The 24,081-nt window shown below is 34.4% G+C and overlaps 1 protein-coding gene across 32 annotated transcripts in view; it reads right to left on the bottom strand.

Annotated features, from left to right (window-relative positions):
* The window catches only part of shot (dystonin-like protein short stop), a 375,697-nt gene that overhangs the window by 120,797 nt on the left and 230,819 nt on the right, over positions 1-24,081 (bottom strand). For 23 of the 32 annotated variants that reach the window (XM_076129018.1, XM_076129022.1, XM_076129009.1 and 20 more), the window contains 13 exons: positions 9,598-9,791; positions 9,195-9,280; positions 6,141-6,328; positions 5,715-5,846; positions 5,227-5,396; positions 4,559-4,780; positions 3,925-4,129; positions 3,362-3,466; positions 2,908-3,026; positions 2,203-2,347; positions 1,604-1,627; positions 1,058-1,174; positions 411-535 (listed from right to left, as the gene is read on the bottom strand). In XM_076129018.1, the coding sequence (XP_075985133.1) occupies positions 411-535; positions 1,058-1,174; positions 1,604-1,627; positions 2,203-2,347; positions 2,908-3,026; positions 3,362-3,466; positions 3,925-4,129; positions 4,559-4,780; positions 5,227-5,396; positions 5,715-5,846; positions 6,141-6,328; positions 9,195-9,280; positions 9,598-9,791 (1,832 nt within the window). The remainder of the gene's footprint in view (positions 1-410; positions 536-1,057; positions 1,175-1,603; positions 1,628-2,202; positions 2,348-2,907; positions 3,027-3,361; positions 3,467-3,924; positions 4,130-4,558; positions 4,781-5,226; positions 5,397-5,714; positions 5,847-6,140; positions 6,329-9,194; positions 9,281-9,597; positions 9,792-24,081) is intronic. The other 9 variants (XM_076129023.1, XM_076129038.1, XM_076129011.1 and 6 more) reach the window with 1 other exon arrangement.

The raw sequence follows: 24,081 nt of genomic DNA, 5'->3' as shown, positions 1-24,081 counted from the left end.
TTAGTTTAGCTTTTCCTGTATGTAGATGGACGAAAAGAAAATTCTACAAGTGAAACTGTATAGGAAATAACAAAACGGTGAATAATGTTACGTATTCGTAGAACACGAATGATATCACCTACATTAAAACATCGAAAATATTGAACGGTCTACTAAAATATTGATCTGTCAATTATGAGATTAAAATGTTACCTAATTAATTACTAGGTTTTGACCAAAATGAGGCGTGATTTTGTTGCTTCTATTTCATAAACGAAGAAAAATATGGACAATTAGAATATATGTAATATTAGAAATAGACTACGCAAGATTCAGGTCAAAAGCAACCCCATGAATAAAGATATTATTTGTCAAACAATCTCACTGGTAAAACCCTTCATATGACGTCACTTTATATCTCGTATACTTACTTCTGTATCCACTTCTCAGCTTCCTTGACCTCTTCGAAGAAGTTGTGGTACTGTGTGGTGTGCTTCAGATGAGTTTCAAGACACAGCGTCAGTTGCAACACCCACGCCCATTGAGACTGCATCACCTGATGGCAAATGACATTTTATGTCAGTAAAAATAATGCACTTTTGCAAAACGATGCTTGATGAAGGTACAACAACTTTTATATTAGAAAATTTAAATAGGAAGTTTGGCCAGTATAAAAAAGATAGTGTTGCCATTAAACAAAAACCGAAAACGTTACGATTTTTGTAGTATGTGTGACGACTTTTGAAGCCTCGAAGAGAGATAAGGAATCATGAAATGGAACGTAGAATCAGCGGCTCCTACAGATCTTTGATGGTTGATTGATGCTTATGAGAAAACCAGTTAGAATTTAAATAGTTTCACGGTGTGATGTGTTTCTTAAAATTGCATTTAAACTGTGTCGCTTTATTGAGAGTAGTTTTTTTTACAGAATATAGATTCTATTTCAATACAAAATGACCGTAAATTATAGATTCATCTCAGATATTCATTTAGAATACCCTCATATAAATTCTAAATGACATTTTTACTCATAAATTTATAAGAAAGTCCCTAAAAAAGTGACTGTTTTAATACAAACCTGTAGATGAGCTTCAATAGTCTTGGTCGCGGGGTGGTGTTGAGCGATCAGCGCTTCTCCGCGGTCGATCACGTTGCTGAACTGCAGTTCACGCTTCTCCAATGATGACATCAGTTGCTAAAGGAGATTCAGTCTTATTAATATATTGTTAAAGTTGACTTTACATTATATAGACTTGGACTTAGCACGTTCTCGGACTTTAGTGTTAAGTTTCATCATATTTGGATGAATATAGGTTATTTAACGAGTGGTAGATATTTTCACATATTTGCTTTGTTTATCTATTAGATAGTTTATTTGTAGATGTGTAACTGACACTTCAAACATTTAAATACACAGCAAAGTATTTTTTTCGAAAATTCGAGAATAATGTAAAGTTATGAGTTATGTAAAAGGGATTCGTATGATTGTAACGCCATCTGTCGTCGACTTATGGAACTAACTTATGAATAAAAGAAAAAGCACATCGAAAACTGAATACGGCAAAGTATAATAATTGAAAAATTAAAATATTATTGTAAAAATTAAATGATGTGTAAAACCAACCTCTCTATCGTCGCCAAACGAATGCTTGTAAACAAACGAATTTGTTAACTTATTGTAAAACAACTATGTATAGGAGTATAAAGGGTAATGTGGGGTTTCAGATTCAGGCACTTTTCAAAATAGATGTCATTTATTATGATTGATGAACGTTCGTTTCGTAATAGTATTCTTAATTTCATGATGTACTTAATTATTTATATTCGTCAAAATTACCGAAGCTAATGGAATGAAGAATGAAATGAATTAACATGGTATTAAAAATTATAAATAGGCTAGTATTACATTTTGTAAAATATTCCAAGAAGATTTTACAGTTTAAATTGTTTCCATTATCTGACAAGAATTTTCTAAAGGAACGTTCTTATTCCATTTTTTCCCACTGACTAAATACACAATATCACTATACTCGGGCCATTACAAACGTGCGAACTTAGTAGAGACATTTTATCGGACTCTCTTGCTTGCATTATGACGTAGTTCGTACGTTTGTAATAACCCTAGCTTACTATTAATTACATCATAATAATTGTAAATTAATTACACAATCTAACAGGAACTACCAGGGGACTAAAAAGCACCAGGAGTACACTAAGACTTACTTCATAATAGTGCTGTACAGCAGGTAGGTTGATGTGTGGGTCGGCCCAGTCGCGGGACAGCTCCACTTGTTCCTTCTCGTTCAACCAGTTCAGTTCAGCCGTCGCTGATTGGAGGAAGTCTTGTAACGCGTCCAGGTCTGACATGCTGCAGACGAAAATGCATTTTATTAACAAAAGAATAGGAGCTATTTTCATTTAGTGTGTAGTTGTGATATTTGTATTAAGTGATGATAGATTTAATATGCTGATTTTTTTTTGTATAACATGACAATAATATTTTTTGTCAATTGAAAATTACTTCTTAGTATAAAAAGCTTAAGTTCAGAATGAACAATTTTCTACGATAAGATTGGTCGAGGGGGCGTGGCCAAAGTCATACGTTAATGCGGGCTCACTACTTTCTTAACGTGAACAAAACTATACATTTAAACCAAATATAATAACACTTCTGTCTGCTTTATTTAAATTCCCTCGAAGAATTACGACATAGTAACCTATGTTCAATATCTATTTTTTTTTGTTAGCCCTTTATGTGTCCCACTGCTGGACAAAGGCTCCCCTCTTTCCTTCCAAACCTGTCTGTCCTGTGCTTAATATCTATATTAACAAAAATTCAGTAGTATTTTTGCAATCACATAAATTGTTGATTGCAATGGACACAAATGGTAGAAATGATTTTACGTTAAAGTATGTAATAATTCTTACCGTTTAGTGCTAGTAGACAGCAGTTCAGCGTACAACTTCTGTAGCTGACTGAGATGTTGATTGTACAAGTTCAGCTCCTCGCCGCTGAAGTTAGCGCGATTGTGCACGCATTGTTCCACCTACAGATAATAATATATTATATTCGTTTTTGTACTAGTATTACAATATAGAGTCTGCTTGATTAGGCTTGATTTAGACTAGACCAAAGCCTAGATCATCTTCATTTAAACTATTCTCTCTGATAAAGGTAAAATTTACATTTAAAAATTATTTTTATTTTATAAATTTGTTTCTTTTATGTTGATTCGAATAAATACTGTGTCAACTTACACTCAATTTCGTTTATATAACTGTATTAATTAAACAACTTAAAACGAAATTACGACCTCACTACGAGTAAAGATACTTATAGGGACATATACGTAAGTAAAATATAGGTGGTTTTTAAATTTACCTTAGAGTGGAACATGTCGATCTGTTTGTGTTCCTTCTGATGTTTGTCAAGTTCGTGTTGTACTGTCGGTAAATCGGAGCCGTAGTCCGACTCGTGGAGCTTTTTCTGTAACACAAAGATTATTATCATTAGTTAAACGCATAATAATATGACTAAAATAGGCTTTTCAAATAGATAGTAACGTTTTTTGCGTACCTGTAAGATATTAACCATTTAAAGAAACAATTCGTGGATTGCGTAGGAATCATACCCACTATCCATACGTACATAATATATACTATCCATACATACGTAGTCGCATGGTAGCCACCTTAACTCCTGCCCCATATTAAATCTCAATACCATCCATCCCAACATCTTACCCAAACTATACCCCTCTCTTTTAAATCCCCAACTTGTCTGTAAACCGCAACCACTTTATCAAAAGCCCGTCCTTGCACACATTCTCTATCTCAGTCCTTCTCTCCAAACCCCATACACTTTAACAAAACCCCGCCCATAAACACATTCTCTATCTTTTTCTATCTCTTCAAACCCCACCCACTTTTCAAAGCGTTACTCACCAGCTTCTCCTTACACCACCTAGTGGCCTCGCTAAGATGTTGGAAGTGCGGGTCTGCATCATGCACTCTTGTCTCAAGCACGGTGCGGGTCTCGCGGCGGACCGTCGTCTGTTGTACCGGCAGACGGACTGAAGACAGACGCGGGAGCAGACGACCGGTGAATGATTGGCGAGCGGCCAGCCAGCGGTCGTGGACTTGTTGAACTCTGGAAAGTGAAAAATATTGTTAGTAATTCAATTTTTTAATAAGGTTTTTAACAATGACTCTATTTTTTTTTAGTTTAGGCATCACTATAATGACCTTTTCGTGTATTAGAAATGATTGTCTTACGCAATAATAATTCAAACAGATCTTTAAAATGTCTGAGATGCTTGAGAGATTTTCAAACAGTTGTAGAAGAAATGTTGAATACTTTTTCTTGCAATTTTTAGCAATTGGTGAACTTTAGGCCTTATTAAAGAGAGACTTGTTTAAATTTTCAAAAGATAATAAATATGTTAACGAGCCGATTGTCAAAAGCGTACACGCATACGTATACATACGTGCACGTTCGTTTAACTTCGAAGATATCACTTCAAATCCATTAAACTCCGTAAAAACTATTCGTGAAATCTTAACAAATATTTCAGATTACCTTCTATGTAAGTCCTGCGCCTGTGGGTACCGTCCCTCTCTGAGCGCGTGGCTGTCCTGGAACATCTCCTGTATGGTGTGCTCCATGGCCCTAAGCTCCTGTTCTATCTGCTCGGCCGCCAGCTTGGCGTCTGCGGGGTGCACGCCGCGCTCCACGCGACGGATCTCGCTCTCGATGTGACGCTCGACGCTGTCGAGACCGCCTTCCGTTTGTTTTATGTCTCTGTAGGTATGAAAAGGTACGTGAATAGATAAATATTAAACTAGACGAGCATTATCTAGTTCTACTGGCAAAAAAGGTTTTTATCAGAAAAGTATACAAGCACTTGAAGTTTTCTAAAGGCTTTATTGCTTTTACTATAGAACTTCTTCAAATAAACAAAGCTTATGCAAACTGAAGTTTCACACCCAGTTGGAACTAAATTGCAATACTCATTATTGATAGCTATTCTCCTGACAGGGCATAGCCTTCCTCTCATTTACGCCAGTCACCTTTTTATCATTCTAATCCAGGTCTAAAATTAATTCATAACCAACAAAAATGTCATCATTTTCGTTCGTTATGAATGAATTGATGAACTGATTTCAATGGCATCATTGAAATCATCATTTTCTACAACTCCTTGACAGTATTAACCGTGGTTGTGTAAGTAGCCAAGTTAAACAAACCTGTGCAACTTCTCGGCGAGTCGCTGCAAGCGCTCGAGTCGTCGTATCTCGTCGGTGAGGTCTCTCTCGCGCTCCTGCTGCGCCATCAGCAGCCGCGCCCACGCCTGCTCCAGCGCGTCGGGCCGCAGGCTCGGCTCGATGTCGCATTCGCCTACCGACTCGAAGTATTTCTGCAAATAAAATATAACATAATTAAGAAGAAGCTACCAAAAATATTTATAGGTTCGTTTTTAAAAGATAACAAATTATCTCGGAACAGTGTAAAGCTATCTTATATATCGTTTAGAAAAACGCTTACTTACAATAAAGCTCTTTGTGACAATGGAAATTATCAATTAATGGTAAGGTTCAAACAGTGAAAGCACATGATTCGGGCCACAAGTAGCCTACCATCCAAGTCTATCAAAGAGATATTTACTCTTCATCACTTTCGACTACCTACTTGAATAAAACAGTGATAATTTAAATATGGTATGTTGTTAACGTGCCTCTAATTCCCTGTAATGGTGGAAGAGCTTCTGTTTCTCCCTCTGTCTGAGCGGCACCTCCTCTTGGCGGAAACGCGTGCTCTCGCTGAGCAGCTTCTTCATTTCGATCAAAGTTGACGGGAAAGCACGGTCCTAAAACACCAATAAAAATTTAAAATCTCGTTGTACAAAGAACCGACCTATCATATGAAATGTCTTAATATTTTAACTTGGCCTTTGCACTACTGTGCTAGCTACACGTTAAATTACATCAATTAATGAAATTACTACTTCGCTTTCATAATAAAGCTGTAAAAGGGACTTTTTAATCACAATAATCAAGAAGAGTTGTTACTAAATAAAATATGTTTTTTTACTATTACGATACCTAGGCTATACAGAGTATACAGCCATAAACTATTCCTCAATCACACCGCATCATCTTACCTGCATAAGTGCACACTTCTCGTGCAACCAGGCGCGGTGTTGCGCGGCCTGCTCGGTGTAGGCGGCGGCCCGGCGTTGCGACTCGGCGTCGAACAGCGGGTGTACCGTCGGCGGTTCGGGGAACGTCTCGTATAGAGACGAGATGTACGTGATGAGGGACTTCTCGTCGGGCTCATGGGTGTCCACATCTACAAGAAATATTAAAGAAAATATTATTAAACGGCTCTTGATTAAAAGTATTTAAGAGTAATGTAAATTTAGGCTTGGCTACGCAAGAGTTTCAGGTGCAAGGAAGTCTTCTTGGCTTTTGGATTTTATGACACTGTACGTAAAAGATATAAAACTACCTTAGTAAGTTCGTGGCGAGCAAGATAAAAAAAAAAATATATATGTATTTATGCCGCAACAGGGAACGAAAATTTTAAGAAACCCGCAGATCTGACTGTTAGCAACTTGGTTAAATTTAGTAGCGTTACAACAACTAGATTTAAATTACTATAAGTCCCGAAACTTGTCATCATAGTTTACCTATATTATTTGAAGCTTTCAGAACACATTCTTAAGTACATTTCTCTCTATTATCATCTATCCAAAGGTCACATCACCCATGACACAAACACCTTCAAACACCGACAAAAATGACAGCAATTAGTCGCAAACCGTCGCATTGTTTTATCGCACGACAAATCGCACAATCGCAGTAATGTCGTGTGCCGAGGTTGCACTCATTATTTACGCCAAGTTACATACATACAATACTTGTCTGAAGTTTAATGACTCCTTTGTATACCCTATGGTTTTACTTCGAACGTTTTAAAGTTTTGTCTAAGTATTTTGTAGAAGAATGGTTTAAAGTTTTTTGTATTGATTAGAATAAGATTTTGCTGCTATACATTCATTCCGTTTATATTCCTTGCTTGCCAGAAAAGTATATTAATCTCATCCAACTAATAATGCAATCTAATAGATAGATATAGTCTATCAGTATTTGTTTCTTTACCGGTACACATTTCCTCGAATTTAAATGAAAATTAAATGAATACAGGTTATTTTATTGAGATCTCTGTAATATCGTTCTCTCTACACTAAGCATTAGCATAATCTGGAACATAGAACTAAAATATGACTCACTATTCTCACCCTTAAAAAGGTATCACATCCTCAAAATACTCAAGGAACTTGGTTCTAAATTCGATTGTTCAACTATTCATCGGTTCGTAATCTCAATGATCATAGGACTATGTTTACAGTGACGTCACACCTGTAGTACAGAACAATAGCTCGTAAAGTAAGGTGTAACCTGCTGTGTATGTTTAATAGATTTATTCACTGAGCTTCTATGGACACAAGGATGTTGCTATGGGGCTTATAGGTTTGATTGTTCCTTGACGAAATTTTTTAAAAGATTGGGAAATGGATAAAAGTCCCTATTGAAGATATGTTTCTGGATAAACCAGAGCTCGAATTTGGGACCTATTGGATTACTTAATAAAAAGCAATCTCACTTAGAAGAAAATCCAAGTAAAGACCGACTTAAAAATTTAGGCATTATTATAGAGCTGTGAGCAAAAGGGACTCAAATGACAACTAAAGAAATATATAAGAAGAAGTACAAAATAAAATACCTTAAGTAGTACAACTTCTGACCTTTTTGTCTCATTACAACAAAGAAAAAGCAAACATCAGTCAAAGACACTTCAAAATTAGGTATCACCCGATCATAAGAACAATACATTTTGCATCCCCTTCTATCTCACCCTTCCCTACATCAACCCATCACTTTCTAGCACGATAGAAAACCTATACGTTCCCATAGCCAGCACTCGTTACTCATACGCTAAACGATTCGCTACACAAACATTATCGTAGTTTATGACGCGTGACCGGACGGACGTCGGAGAAATGTCTACGAAAATGGGCCAAGTTCGTTGGTACTAAAATTTTGTTGTATATGATTGCCTCCATGGCGCAGCTCTATGACACACGAGTAATTGTTACTGCGCGAGTTACCTTTTCAAAGAAAAAAATATAATAATATTTGACAACAACAGTAGGGTATAATCAACTAAAACGAAAATTTCGTTTGTTTCTTATAATAATTCTATCGGTTATAGAACATCGATGAAACTATTATACTAGAATAAATCAAGCATGTTTATCAATTACTGCCTGCTCCATTTTGAATATAATATAAGGCCATACACAAACACCTATATCATTTTGCGAAATGTCGTTTTTAAGAACTTACATCACAGGTGTAAATTCGTTTAAGGATATTGTCATATGAACCTTCGATTTCTTTTCTAGGTCACGTGAACGTGTTAATTTTCATTTTCAGGACATTCTACATACTTTCTTTGCACTGAATCAATACTTTAGAAACTCGAACATTTCAACGATGGATTTAAAAGCCTAACAAAATGCTACAAAGTAACACCTTTTCCCACAGTATTAAATGTCAGAAAAGCGATTTCTTACGGCTATCGAGGAGCCACAGCGCCTCTACCGAACTATTTTTGACAAGTAATTTGGAATATCAAAGACTTTGAATCGAAGGCAATTCAATACCACAGACTTTACAAAATTGAGGGACAGTTTACTCTGCCTAGCTTAAAAAAATAATGCAATAGATCCTATATTTCCCACACAGTATTTATTCCGATTTTAGATTCGGAGCACGGAACTCAGAGATCCTTGTAAACAATTGAATGTTTTACGACTTTTTGATTGATCGAGTCACGAAGCGAAACAAAAAATAACATCTTCAATTATTTTCTAAAGTAATTCGCAATAGGTACCTATTATTCAATTGAAAGAATCGTAATTATTTCATTTCTAATAATAGTAGTGATTCACTCGAATGAATTGGTCTTATTTGTATTGTTATTTTAAATTCAATAATCATAATAATTGGTTCTTCTATAAATTCGGCTTTAGGTAATATTGGCTGCTTCACCATATCCAATTTCGATTATTACTATTACGGTACTACTTAGTACCTATTTCGGCTACTTTGTTCTTTGAGGAAATATAGTCTATGTTTCGGTGACTTACCTTCGGGATCCAGTAGTCTGGTAACTCCATACTCCTTCTCAACCACGTGGAAAGCCGTCTCCAAGCGCTCGCGGACTTGTCTTGACCTAAAATAATTATTACAACATTATAATCAAAACCAACAAAATTATATTCTCTACCTTCCTGGCAACAGACCAGTTATGATGATGATCATGTTAAAAAAACCATTCTGGTGTTTATAATTTTGGCAACAAATATAACCAAAATAAAGGCATTTTTTTTCTTATTAAATAAGTCAAAACCATTCGTGACCAACTTAGTAGTATATAAAACTTGAGTGCTTTTAAGGAATTCATCGAAGGAAGCCGGATAAAAAACGCTATTTCTATCTCATACTGGATCTCTGAACCTTAAGATAACAAATATTTGTATTTATTCTCACCTGATATTACGCCAGTCTATCAGATCAGGACGGTTCCTGTGTATGAGCGCGTTGAAGGCGAGCCCGTCGCGCCAGGACGAGGTGAAGTCCGTCACCCTGACGCCTGGGTACTTTGCGGTGGAACGCCTGGCCCAGCTCAGCAGAGCCTCCCGGGCGGTCACGTTCGCTTCCTGACCGATCACTATGTCGGATATCTGGAGACAAAAGGGAAAAAATTATTAGTTAGATGTCACAATCATCTGGACGTTTACCTATATCTAAAGGGAATCCTGAAGTAAAGAGAACATATTTAGTATATAAAATTAATTTCTATGCCACAGTCGATATAATTAAATCGGGGGGTGAAACGTCGAAGAAATATTAATAAGGGTTTCTCTCAACGGCCGTATCGTTTGGAACTACTATACCCCGGAGGTAAGGCTAGTGGCATGATGGTTGGTCAGCATTTTTTAAATCGACGATCAACTGACGGATTGGTATAATAAATGATAATAATACTGATGTAAAATTAAATATATCCTCTTGATCTATGTATGAACAGTGAACACACAGGTATTATACGTGCTTACATGTCGTTCTGCTAAAATAACTATTCGGGATAACGGATTCTCTTCCATTCATCTCTTTCAATCCTTATATCAACATCTTGCTATAGTATAAAGTTGTATATCTACATACATCATAGCTGGAGTGCAAAAGAACGTAAAGTTTTTGTACGCTGACGTGCATATACGTCGGTGTCAAGATCAAAAGGAGAGGTTAATTCGATTGTGTTACGTTATTAAGATAATTACGAGGAGACATGGTCGAGCACACGCCAAGTCAATGCAATTTTTATACCAAGTAACAATGTATGAGGCTTTTTAAACTCAGTTCTTTTTAAAGTAAAAGCAAGAGTATGTTCTACACCGTACCTACTCGGGGGTAATTTTAGAATTCAAGAAAAAACATACAATTGTCTTTTAAGACAATTCTTTTAAAGCGAAATTAATTTCATAACAGAAACGAGCAAAATAGCGGGCACAAAAAACTAGGGATGAGGTCGTTTATTCGGTACTGAGTACTAAACGCCACTGTGTAAAAAACCCTTACCATTGCACCATTTTTAGCGGACTTCAAAAGAAAAGAAGGTTTTAAATTCGAGGCGCATTTTTATTATGATGTGTTAACTTAAGAAAAGAAAGTGTTAAAAAATATAGTTGTCCCAACAGATTTTCAAGATAACACCAAAAATTTTCTCAACTTAAACTTCACTTTCGACTAATTATAATATTTTACTCTTCAGAAACTAGGCTACAAATAAGAATCGTATCTATGTCGATGCTATCGCGAAAATTTTACAAGCCATGAGAATACTCTCAATTAAGTCATAACCACAATAGGTTGTTAAAATTTAACACTACATTTACAAAGTCAACCTTAACTGCTTCTGTTAGAGTTGCAAATTGCTTGCAAACAGAAATATTTCTTACTGCAACATTGCCATTTAAATCTAAATCTTAATAGCCTATAAATTAAGTTCGAAATTGATAGTTTAACGTTTCTAACAAAAGAACTGTCGATGTTCCGTTGATAGTAATCTGAAATATTGTTTAAATATTTTGAAGTTATCTTACGATCGTAGATGCAGTGCTTTCGCAAAGTAATAGATTAATGGAGACAGGTAATGGACCCTGTTATTATATTTAGAGGCAATTAATTTAATTAATTGGTCTTTAGAATAATCTACTCTAAATACTGTACCCAAAAGAACAATGATCGATGGATTCGATGGTATATTTTGTATTTTTGTGAGAGCCTATCTCTGAAACCGATCAGACTTTAAAAATACTTTCTCATACGACAACTACATTATCTTTGATAAAATGAAATATGTTGGAATTCAAGCGAAAAATGTGAATTTTAAAATCATAGAAATCTGAACCATTTGTTTTAATAAACTTGGCGATATTTTAACAATAAAAAAGTGCAGTACGATTGATGATCAAATGATTCCAGACGTGTTAGCTAAATGTTCCAGCGTTGTGCTAGACCAGGTCAACGTTCTGGCTTACATCCAGGCCCAATAATAGACGGAACTATGAGGAAATGCGCCTAGATTTATTCCTGGACATACATAAGTATTGACTGAAGATGACTATGTTAAGTACTTCAGGAAACAGAAAAATTCTAGTTGTTGAGACGAATTGTCATTATTGAAGGCAAATACTATCCGTTACTGATTTTGGTCTTATCTACGCGTAATAGAAAATGTTTACATTCAAAATTAATTGGACAATCTTAAAAGAAAATTAGTATGTTATAACTAGTTATAAGATGACGAAGAATCTTCTTATCTTTTTAAACTACTGATAAAGAAAATAAGCGTAACGCATATGACTAAAATAAAGACACTTTTTACACTCACAATTGGTCCATTCCAGGAAAAATCTTCAGAAAAAAACTTACAACTAAATTTTTGCCAACGTTTTGTAAAGTTTTTAAAATAACTTGACTGATTTTTCACATTTTTCTGCAAAAACGTAAATTCGAACGTTACGCGTAATCGATTTTAAAAGCTGAATGAATCGAAACAATCGCACCTTTCTTTTTAATTGTCGGTTAAATAAGGTCGTCAATAACAGTAGCTGTTAGCTTAACGAATCGTTTGACAGACGGGTCATTGAACTCTGGTTCAACTGAAATGTTATATGTCTTTAAAGAAAGATCTCATTGTAAAGAATGTTTTAGTTGTGAGTGGAATGGAATGTGTTGAGGAAAATCATCTTGGTTGAAAAGAGGGCAAACAAATGTATTGTATGTATGCAGAAATAATTTACTGATTGTAAAGAACAGAAATGAACCTGTTTTGGTGATAGTGTAGCTAAAATTCTTTATGTAACATTATGATAGATATTTATATTGTATGTTTCTAGTACCAATAGATATAATGAAAAAACTTGTTTGTATTTAGAAATAACAAGTTATAAGAAGAAGCAGGAATCGTACTAGCATGTGACGTTCTATGTAATAGCTCTACTATTATAAAAATGCAAAATGAACTTATAATTGAATGATTTAAACTGGAGTTTATAAATCTTATCTCATCCTAAATAGACTGACATACCTAATATGCACTAATTAAAGTAATATCCAAGATTTTCTTCAAATTCCAATACAATATGTTAATATAATATCAGCAAATTCATCATTACTTTTCGATAAAATAACAATGCCAAAACTATATTTATAAAGAACATCGCAATCAATACAAATATAAACCATTTTTTTATACATCGACGTTAATGAAAGGCGACTTTTTGTGATCGTGACCGTTTTCGGAACGGACCCGTCATTGTATACGACACAATGAATGAAAATCGTTTCTGTCAATGCTTACAGCACGTTTGTCTGTTTGTGTATCAGTTCTTTATATATTAATAGTTCTTGGTACTATCAATGTACAATGGATTGCAATAACTATGAATAATGCTGGATAAGTCCGGCATTTTGATAAACGCGTCTTATATTACAAACAATAAATGTTCCAAGTAAGTATCAGCTAGTTTAGCAGACGGAATAACGACAGTTTTTTACACATTTGCGGTCATTTTATCTAGCAGTTTGGGTATCTCATACTTATTCATAAGCTGAGCAACAGGCCTTAACCTTTTTAACCTTAACGCCTAGGATATATGATATCGTCTGAATATGTAGTAGCTTAATTTATACGGAGAATTAGATAACATAATTGTAGCTACTTCTTGAAAGTCATTTTGTTTGACATTTTCATAATCTAACTAATATAATAGCTGGCTTTAGATTATGATTATTCCTGCTAAATCGATCTAACACTAAGCTTTACGCGAGTTTTATACCTGACGATAAAAATAACTTACTTTTTCACAAAAACGACCAATAGAGATATCACTTAAACTTAAGTTAATCTTACAATTCTTATTATCACTGTCCTTTTGAGATATTATGCGACAGACACAAGTCAAAAAGACATTTAAGTACCACTTATATTTGAGTGACCTATCAGAACGTCCAGTCGTAAAATCATTGAAAAATGTAATCCATCATCTTGAGTAAGATCACTTAACTTTTATTTTTTACTCAATATTTAAAAGCGTAAACCATAACTTATGGGCTCCATGAGACCCTCAGGCGAAATCACTCAGATGTCCGCATTCCGACCTTGAAGAAGTCAGTTTGAGTATCAAACTAGTTGTACGACCTTGTGTAATATGGAGTAAGTAACTGCTTCAATAAGTAAAGTAAAAATGACCTTTAAACTTTTCTTTTAGATTTTATTTTATATCTTGCTAAGAAAAGAAAAACCTTTAGAAATAACCACGGACACAAAGGCTATGGATCAGTAAGTAAGTTAAAAATAAATAATAAAACGTCAGTTTAAATATAGGAGAAATAAACCACATTGTATAAGGTAATAAAAAAATACACTTAGAAATAATGATACTGTTGCCAATATTTATCTTTTCTCTTTACTTAGCTTTGATTATAATAAACTAGTACCTCAAACTAAGAGGTTAATTTAAAGACTTATTACTTACATACAACTACTTTAGTTATAATTAGCTCAATATAACTAAAAATCGGTTAAAACCAATATAAATGAATCAGTGAAAGTAGTAGCACATACATGGTTTCATGGACTGATTCCCGTGAACAAGCCAATGAGCACGATGATTGTACTTTCTTGACTCTATACTATACAGATAGGCACAGAATACTAGTATAAATAGCACTATGGAAAGATGGATAGGTATCAAACTTTAACACCCTGCCTTGAAATGGATGTATCATCTGCATCGTATCCCTAAATTAAAGACCATATTTTAAAGTATTTCAAGTTATAGGGTAGTATGGATGTCAAATTATCTACAGTCTATCCGTGTGGTACAATGTCCCTTGGCAAAACGTAACCTTCGTGTTAATCCAGGTTATGAACCATCAATCTACCAATCTGTATTATCCGTTCAGAAGGTAGCTTGTATCTTAATCAAAATTATAATGTTGATAAAACTAGACTATAAAGTTCAGCACGATATCAGCAGATTATCCAAGAAGCTCGAAACTGCCTTTCATTTCCACAAAAAAAAGACATGACTTCCCTACTCATGAACAACCTAATACATTTTTGCCCAATTTCAACAAAATCTGTTCAGTAGTCTTTGCTTTAACGGGTCACAATTATCCATACAACTAAAAAAACTTTTATACTTACAATATTAGTAGAATTTTTAATCTACTGGCCATAAAATTGCAGTCGTTGGTTTCCGACATGTGTCCAGGGTTTTATACACTGAGGCCGGAAACTGTCCGTCTAGCGCCAGTTTGATACCCCGGGGGAACTTAAATGGAGAAACGTTTGCAGGCCGTTTGGTATTTTAATCTTGTTTATTTCCGTTTAGATAGAAATATTATTTATAAAGTACTAGTTAACTGCTTTAATTGGAACTTTATGAATGAATACCCAGCATTTAGTTGATTAGTTTTACTAATAATTACATAGGTTAATTTTTGATATATATGTGCAAATCTAAAAAAAACATGACCAAAGATAAGATTTAAAAACCACTTAGAAAATAGGTTCAATTCTATCGACTATCAATGGGTGCATATTTTCTTACAGATCAGATTTAAAGTCCATTAAAATAACTTAAAAGGAAATCCGAAATTCCTCTCTTCAATGCACATATAAGATCAATATCAAATCGTTACATAACATACAATATGTACTCCTACAACTGCTGAACGAATTTCACCCCTAAAGCTAAGAAAATAAGGATGTTTTTCCGTTCTGCGTTGTGCTATAGTTAAGTTTGTAACGCGTAGGCGTCGAGGTTGGCATCTATGATGTCATATACTCCGTGTCACGGTCTTCACTTAGTCTCAACTTATTTTATTACCTACTAACTTCTGCTTGCTACTTTGCCTGCATTTGTTTTATAATTGCGCAGAATTTTAGACCATGAATTATATAGATGGGAGTAAAATTTGCTTCAAATACTTTGTGGCAATTTTTAGACAGTAAATACAAGCGATAACTGTCTTAATGCTGCTCTTTTTTAATAGTTTATGCTTTAGATTACTACGTAAATTAAGAGCTAGGGACTATGGAAACTGTGTTAAAGAACAGTCAAGTCTGCAAAGTTTCATCGCTATGTTTTCCTCCAAATATAACACAAGTGACTTCTTCTAATCATACATAATTACTTCAGAAAAGTTATTGGTATTTTTCATTGGCTTTGAAGTCTCGGCTTATACAACATGGCTCTCACTGCTTCGATAGGTACAAAATAAATAGTCACAAAACAGTTTCATCTCTTCTTATTTCGTCGTATCATCATTGTTTAGTTTTCATATTATCTGAGTATTGCGGACAAACTCATAGGTACTAATCGACGATCAAACACATCACACTGGATAATCGAGATGCTTACTCATTCACGTAATAGTTCTATTGAACCATGAGTAGGGCACCTTTTTAACTAAAAGTTAACCATATGTTGGCTAATAACATTAAACCGAATCAAAATATTGAAGACCAGTTTTATAGGTTATGAATAAGACAAGTGTTAAATAACTTTTCTGATAAACAACTGTGGAATTTCCTACTGATAAGCTATCTAATACTTTTCCAGAAGCGGTGAAACTTGCCCCAATTGTAATTAAATTGGATATTTCATTCCAAACAGACGTAAAACATATGACTTTTTAAAATTGCATGTTCAATTCAAATGTAACTCCATACAGCAGTTTAGCCGAAAAAGCGCAACAGACAAAGACACTTCACTCGTGTTACTACAGAGCATCTATAATGGAATTCTGTTCGAATAACGGAAGCATTTAGTTTTGCCTCCATTTGTAAACAATTATTTTAATGGTATTTCTGGGAATCTGCAGAGCCGTTAGGACCATCAGACGATAAAGTGTAAAGTAACAAAGCGTATAAATTAGATGACTTTAGCGCGAAGATTTTAGTCGTTTTTGTAACTATAATACTCTGAGAGTTGAGCTTGTAAGGCAGTGTATTCATTTCCAAGGTGACTTGAAATCGGAAACTGACGAAAAAAATTGGTTGATGTCATCAAATTTTAGAAGCTAGCCCTAAATAAATATATAAAGACAATATCTAAAAACATATTCTTCATGTCGTGTGTGTGCGAAAGATATTTGACAATCCTTACACACTGATATAAACGCAAAAGTCTGTCTGACTGTTTGTAATATTTTCACGGCCAAAGCATAGTAAGTACCGTCAACCGGTCAAACGCAGTTTTCAATGATCGACCCTAAAGCAGCTAAAATTATCTAAGCAGCCAACATAGACGATTTATTGAAAATGCAGTTTGGCCACAAACCATACAAAAAATCTTGCAGAATTTTGAATTGCGCTAAACCTTTAAAACTATTTTTGTTTCTTAAAATATGAGCCGATATAGTCAGCATTGCTATAGCTCATAGTGCTATTTCCCTATATCATTTCTCCCAAGACAATTAAACCACAAGAATTGCGCAGTACTAAGAAAGAAACAGCTTTTTTTGCGATGTGAATGCTTAGGTCATCCCATAGTTTTTCATCCGTGAACTCATCGCAACTTGGGCACGATTTATTGTGAGTAGCGATGTTTATCTGCACCGTGAAGAACAAAGACATACATAAATACATGTGTAATAGGTTCTGTTCCCATGGGGTTGGTAGACATGGCTGCTAACTATTTTTAACTTAAAGCATACCTCTTTTTATTTATATTGATATTTTCTACTAATACTTAGTCAGAACGGTTACTGAAATTTAATTCGCCATTTATGGGTTTTTAGCTGTCACGTGAACCGACTTACATGCAAAAAGTCACGCCTTCTTTCCACGGGGGTAAGCAAAGACCAAATAACAACTGCAAGCTTAATAATTTTGAACCCAAGCACCCTCCGAGGTGCAGAATTTTTCTAAGAGACTAGCGTGGCTTCGCCAGGTAAATAAAAAAATATTAAAAAATATTTGGGGTTAATTTTTCAAAAAATATATTATGTTTATCCCAGGTCTTTAACTATTTCAATTATGCAGATCTTAAACAGATATTCGCATTTTTATACTAGAAGTACGTATGTAAGTTGTTTTTCTGCTATCATATTCGTTAATAATACGATTCACAAGAAATTTACTATATCTATTACCTCATACAATAGTCATAAATACCATCCAAGTCCCCCGGAGTTTGTACTAATGATATTTCTAAGAATTATAATGACTGGCGATCATGGTATCTATTAAGTACTTACAACTTATTAAAGTTGTTAAGCTGTTACAATATTTACCTATAATTATTATGGCGTCTTATTTTAAACTTGTAAATTTAGAAAACATTTCGTTTTAATAGTTAGGTACATTAAATATTTATTTGTTTATTTGCTTCATACCGAATTGCTGTTTACGATATTTACGTGGAGCTCTAATAAATCAAATATCGACTATTCCGTTGCCAATCTCAAGTTCATTTTTTATAGACCGACAGTTTTTCTACCAAGTTTTAGGATGAGTTATGGGCAATAACTCTTGCTCCTCTGAATTAAATGTTTAAACCCTTTTGTTTTATCCAGTGACTTCTACTAGTAGCCTCGTTTTGGCGAAATCCTATGGCATCTTTGATCCTCCAGTCTTCAATGTACACAAAATCCCAAAATTCTCTCTTTGTTAAATTTTCCTTGCTTTAAAGATCCTATGAATCTTCCAGAGATGCAAAGACCCTGATTCTTCAAAGACTTTCTAAACAAAATCATCGTTCATGACCTAACTTTTATGAAAAACTGTCTCTACAACAATATCACTTTCAGAACATATCTTCTATCTTTCAAACAATAAAGTAGTTCCCTACATGTTCCATACACAACAGATAATTTGAACAATCGTCTGTTTCTTCACAACAATGCTCTGTATCGTTCCCACTCTATCTGCCATCTCTTTCACTCACTCACAAGTAATTGGCCAATTGTTTTAACTGAATGCTATCTTTTATTGTTTTGTTTGTTTGTATGTTTTTGGCATACAAGTCGTTAATATGCAGAAGTTAATGATGGATAAAAACACTTCATTCGAGTGCTTGCAATTTGTAAAAGTTTACAAGAAAATTTTCTTATTTCGTCTCAGTCTATGAAACAAATAAATCCCGAGAATGCTATTAAAGTGTTCAAAATGTCAGTACATAAATAAATAGCTTAATATAAGTAGCGCTCTACTAAATCAATTTGAAATATGAGTGATCTTTAAAGCCTTGCGATACCGGTAAAAGTTCAATGCATTAAGGTAAGTATACATTGGAACATTCACTTGCAACCGCAAAAAAACGTATTTTTCTTTAGTGTTATAAAGATATTTTAAGTGCTCGAAAAAAGACACGGTAAATGGTTCTGATTCATTTTCCGTCTCATAATAACATCCAAGTTTAACATTATTTAATGATATTTTCCTTTGGCGATTTTCCCAATGAAAATAAGCTGATTAAAAATGCTCAATTGTCCACCACATTGTATAAGTTAGCTAAGATATTAAAAGTAATACTGCATTGCGGAAATATCGTAAGACTAGCTGACTCGTGCAACTTCGCTTGCGTCACATAAGAGTGAATGGATCAGTCTTCCCCGTTTTTGTAACATTTTTCGTCGTTACTCCGCTCCTAATGGTCGTAGCGTGATGTTAAATAGCATATAGCCTTCCTCGATAAATAAGCTATCCAACAGTGAAAGAATTTTTCTAATCGTACCAGTAGTTCCTGAGATTAGCGCGTTCAAACAAACAAACTCTTCAGCTTTATAATATTCAGATTTTGGTCGAACAGTTTATCGAGAATGATACATTGCATTCGTATGTGTAACAAAGACCATATGACTTACAAGTAGGTACCTTTACATCAGGCTCTATACATTAAAAGTCTAGACAAGTGGAGGTCTCTGAGTCGTCACGGCGCCACACCTTGCCTCTGGACCTTGGACTCAAAGGATATTGCCACATCGTTTAATAGATATTGTGCTTCTAACTTGTGTTTATTGTTTTGTTAGGATGTTTATAATATACAACGATATATGTACCTATGATGTCTTTTATCTACCAAATACAAAAAGACTTTAAAAATATGAGTAGTACCTAGTAGTGTATTCATAATTTTTATGGAACTGAAAATTGTGCCCTAAGTGGGGTATGGAAATAAAAGTAGTGCCCGTCTAAGTTTTAATTCAAGAATTTAGCAGAAGAACAGTATAATTCGAATTCAACATGAGTTCTCTTATGGCCATACATATAACACTGAAAGTGCAACTTCTGAAATTATCAGAAGAAAAATGCCTAAAAAACAATTACACTTCATGTCGCTTATGACCTTTTCATACCAGCATTTCAACGATGCTTATGACCTTTTCATACCAGCATTTCAAAACCAAAAAACGGATAAGACGAAATACACATCAACACATTTACGCCCTTCCCACACCAGCAATTCAAAAAAGGCGTATGTTACAAATTATCCACAAACCACTTACGCCCTTTCAATACTACCACTATCCCTACAACCGATAGACAGTTTGAAAAGTTCAATGGAAAGCAAACTTTCATGACAACAGTTCGCATGTCACTTTGAAGCGAGAAGGTAGATAGTTATCGCGGGATCACGAGCGAGCCTCACGAACAAAATCCACGCCACCGATATTTATTTGGAGCAACCTTCCACTTGATTATGTACTCCTGGTAACGGTACAGAAATGGAGCTGCTTTTCTTTAGATTGTTATAGATTTGAAGTTATTTGAAAATTCATAGAAAAAATACTTCACACGTATACTTAATACGTGTGAAGTGTCGTTAAGAGATTCTTACTTGTTCACTCTAATAATGTACTATTTGGAAATTGAGTGTTTGGTCCTCGAATAGAAAAAAATATATGTGACTAAGCTGTTTTGGAAAATTGCGTCTTTTTATAAACTTTATGTTAGGTTTTTCACCTTTATTTATATAAAAAAAAGTCAAATTCACATAACAGTTATCTTAATTTTCATATTTATAGTATGGTATCATTTGTCTTTCGACCCTCACACTGTTTGAAAAATGTTCCTCTTCAGAATTTTTTTCGGTGAATGGACTGAGTTGTAGCATCACAAATAAGAACCCAAATGCGAAAACATTAAGAGATGATTAGCTGTAATAACTTTCTTCCAAATTATTAATTTCTTCAAATAACAACTAAAGAGTTAAAAACAAATCAAATGATCAAGTTCATCGCACTACAGTCTTAAATAAATGTTGAATGGATCACTTCAGTTCGAAAATAAAACGTTTCATCAATCATATCCAAATATAATCCTGTTGGATTAATCATACGAGTTTTAGCTAGCACTCGAACGGTAAGCGAGGTTAAGTGGCTTATGGTCAGGTCAGTTTATAGATGGGTGGGTGACCGGCTAGACATAATTCTAATGGGTATTAAAAATGTTGTAGAAAATTAATTTTGATTATTAAATGACATAAAATAATCGTAAGTACTCTTGCCTTCAATAAATAAACTGTTTTTTTAATTAAGTAGTGTGGATTAAGTTTTTTTACTTGTTTTTGTATTGTCAAGGGTGTAAACTTGAATATGACTTGTACGCCTTTTCTAATAGACAACTCAAGTACTTAAGATTAATTTTCAATCACGGGGAAGTACCGAATAGTACCTATAACTCGTGCTGATCATTTACGCCATCACGCTAACTAACATATTTTTATTATTCTTACGAGATCGAACTTGTACTTGAGCACTCCTCTCTTAAAACTATATTTTTCTCTATTTTCAAACCGACGCGGAATTTTTCCAACTCACTTTACAAACACAGGTCTTATGAATGGATAGTACAAACGATCATTTAATCTATGACGTACACAAACTCCCTATGGCGCAGTGGCGCAAGCGCCGGCTTATTAATTATGCAAACTCTCGCACATTTGGTCTTCACTCCATATATACCACTGTTAAGTAACCTTCATTTCCTTTGAGCGGGCGTCGAACCCGGGGCCTTACGTTAATAAATTAACAATCCGAAACTGTATTTCTAAGATTAATGATATTGTGGGTTGCATTAGCCTGAGATTTTTGACCCAAAACAATGTCTAAATTGACATTTAAGTGTCAAAACCCCAAAACCAAATAAATGTCAAACAACTATCTTCATGTCAAAATTTCACAAAAATCGGTTTAGCAGTTTATGTCAATGAGCAATCTTAATTTTCTGCGAAACCGTTTCGGGTCTGGTTGTACTTTGTGTCCGTTGTTTGTATGTTTGTAAGAGTCCCCGCGACACAAGAGCAATCCTTAGTGAGGGAGTCTTTTAACAAAAATCACTAAAATCAGTTCAGTAGTTTAGCTGTGGAAACGTGAGATACTTTAGTAGTTATATCAAAACAAAGATTTTTTTACGAGATACATAAATAAATTATCGATACCCACAATCAAATCATTGTTTTAAATCAAGTCAACATAATTTACATGTCCATGCTCCTACAGTGCCTTTGATGTTTTTACTGCAAGCCGTTTCTGTCGCACATGGTCGATGACCATATACGGTCATGATGTCAAACGGTGACCTCATCGGTCAGGATCTCGATGTGATGTCAATTAATATTTATTATTAGTTCGTTCAATATCGGCTGAGTAATGTAAACATTTTTGCAAATTGTTTTATTTTAAAGATAATGTAGATTGTAATTACGTCATCTTCCTACATAATATAGTAACTTAGACATTTCTCCAAGCGATTTACTATGTATTTGCCAAAGTTTTATTACAATCGATCCAGTTATTTTGGTTCATTCATTTGGTGTCAATGAATGAAATGAATGAGTTATTTTGGTGTAAAAGAAGACAAACATAATAATAGATACATACAAATAAACTTTCGCGAAAACTATTTCATTCAATAAATTTTGTTTGTATGATCTGCTCTAGTTATCGAAATGATTGATATTAAACAGCTGTTGAATAATGATTATAATTGCCTGCATGTATGTAATTTTTAACTAAGTAAAACAGATATTAAGTTTTCTGTAGTCTATTAATGTAGATTAAGACTCTGACCATAACTGACCATAATAACATCAAAACCACATATTTATTTAATAAAAAAATACACAGTGATTGTCAAACTTACTTTAAACAGAGCACCATGTCAAAAGTACTCAAAATTTGATTACAACCAACTTCGGATAGCAACACATAATTGAATTATCGAGCAAAGCCGGGGGCGGCGACTTGTAATTAATTACTGATCATTATTTTCCGGAAGATCTTTGTAATAAGTCACGTAGGCACTTTTTATTAGACCTCTATGACCTCATAAAGCTCATCAGAGTTAATTAACACTATTTCTAAAGCATAAACAACGACTTAAGACCGCTTATTGGCCACCAAAATAAAAAAAAATACCGTCTGGTCATGCTCTGGGAAATCACCAACTTAACTCTGCGGCCCATAAAATTATTTCTACATACAAATTATACCCAAAAAGAGGACGATCAACCGCAAATGTAAGTTTGTTTTCGCTTTGCGGTTTACCTACAAAAATGAATAGCACAAAAGCAGTGAAATATGGATTGTATTTTAAAAAAATCACTGTTATTATCAAACTAAATCTTTTATAGAACTGTCACTAATATTTTTCGAAGTTTTATATCACTTTTTATAAACTAAACATTACGGTAAAATAACTATTGTGAATGGTGTCCGACTGAGCGATATTTCGAATCTTTTTCCGGTCTGGTGCAAAAAATGAGAATTATAGAAAAAGTATTTGTAAACGCATTCCATTGAGACTTTTCGATAGCATTTCTAAATGTCGCATTTTACGGGCAGAAGACACGCAAATATAACTACTTGAAGACAAAAGTAACTAGTACTTTTGACGGCAAAAATATTGTTTGTCTAGCTAATATTTTAAACCACGAAAAAATCAATAGTCGTATAGTTTCCGGGCTAACTTCCGAAAATACTTGGAAGGCTTTGATTTCGAGATTATCCGCTTTTGCTTTAAAAAGGCATAACTAGGCGGGGAATTTTACGATCATACAATGAACGGATGCAAGAAGCAGCTAAATTCGGAGTATTGATGTCTGGGTATAGCGAAAAAAATAGTGTCGTGTGGGAATTGAACCTATGACACTTGCGACGTCTTCACTTAAGGACATCATATTTTTTTAAGTTATTCCATTTTTTCGTGGATCCCTGACTTAACTTACTAATGGGCAATCACCCAGATAGGTGTCTAGGCCGCATCAATGTCTTTTAAACTAACCTAAGATATATTTTACCCACTAAAATATTCTACCTAAAGTTATCTGTACATGGCTTAGCGCCGGCCCTATCTCCGTTTAAAACGGTACTAACTCACGAGTGAAATATCATCGATAGTTTCAATTTGTTGGTCTCTCGTAATCTGCCGGTTGAATATTGAACACGGTG

The sequence above is a fragment of the Anticarsia gemmatalis genome, chromosome 22, assembly GCF_050436995.1.
Source record: "Anticarsia gemmatalis isolate Benzon Research Colony breed Stoneville strain chromosome 22, ilAntGemm2 primary, whole genome shotgun sequence".
Taxonomy (NCBI): domain Eukaryota; kingdom Metazoa; phylum Arthropoda; class Insecta; order Lepidoptera; family Erebidae; genus Anticarsia; species Anticarsia gemmatalis.
This window is presented reverse-complemented; position numbering and strand designations above follow the sequence as displayed.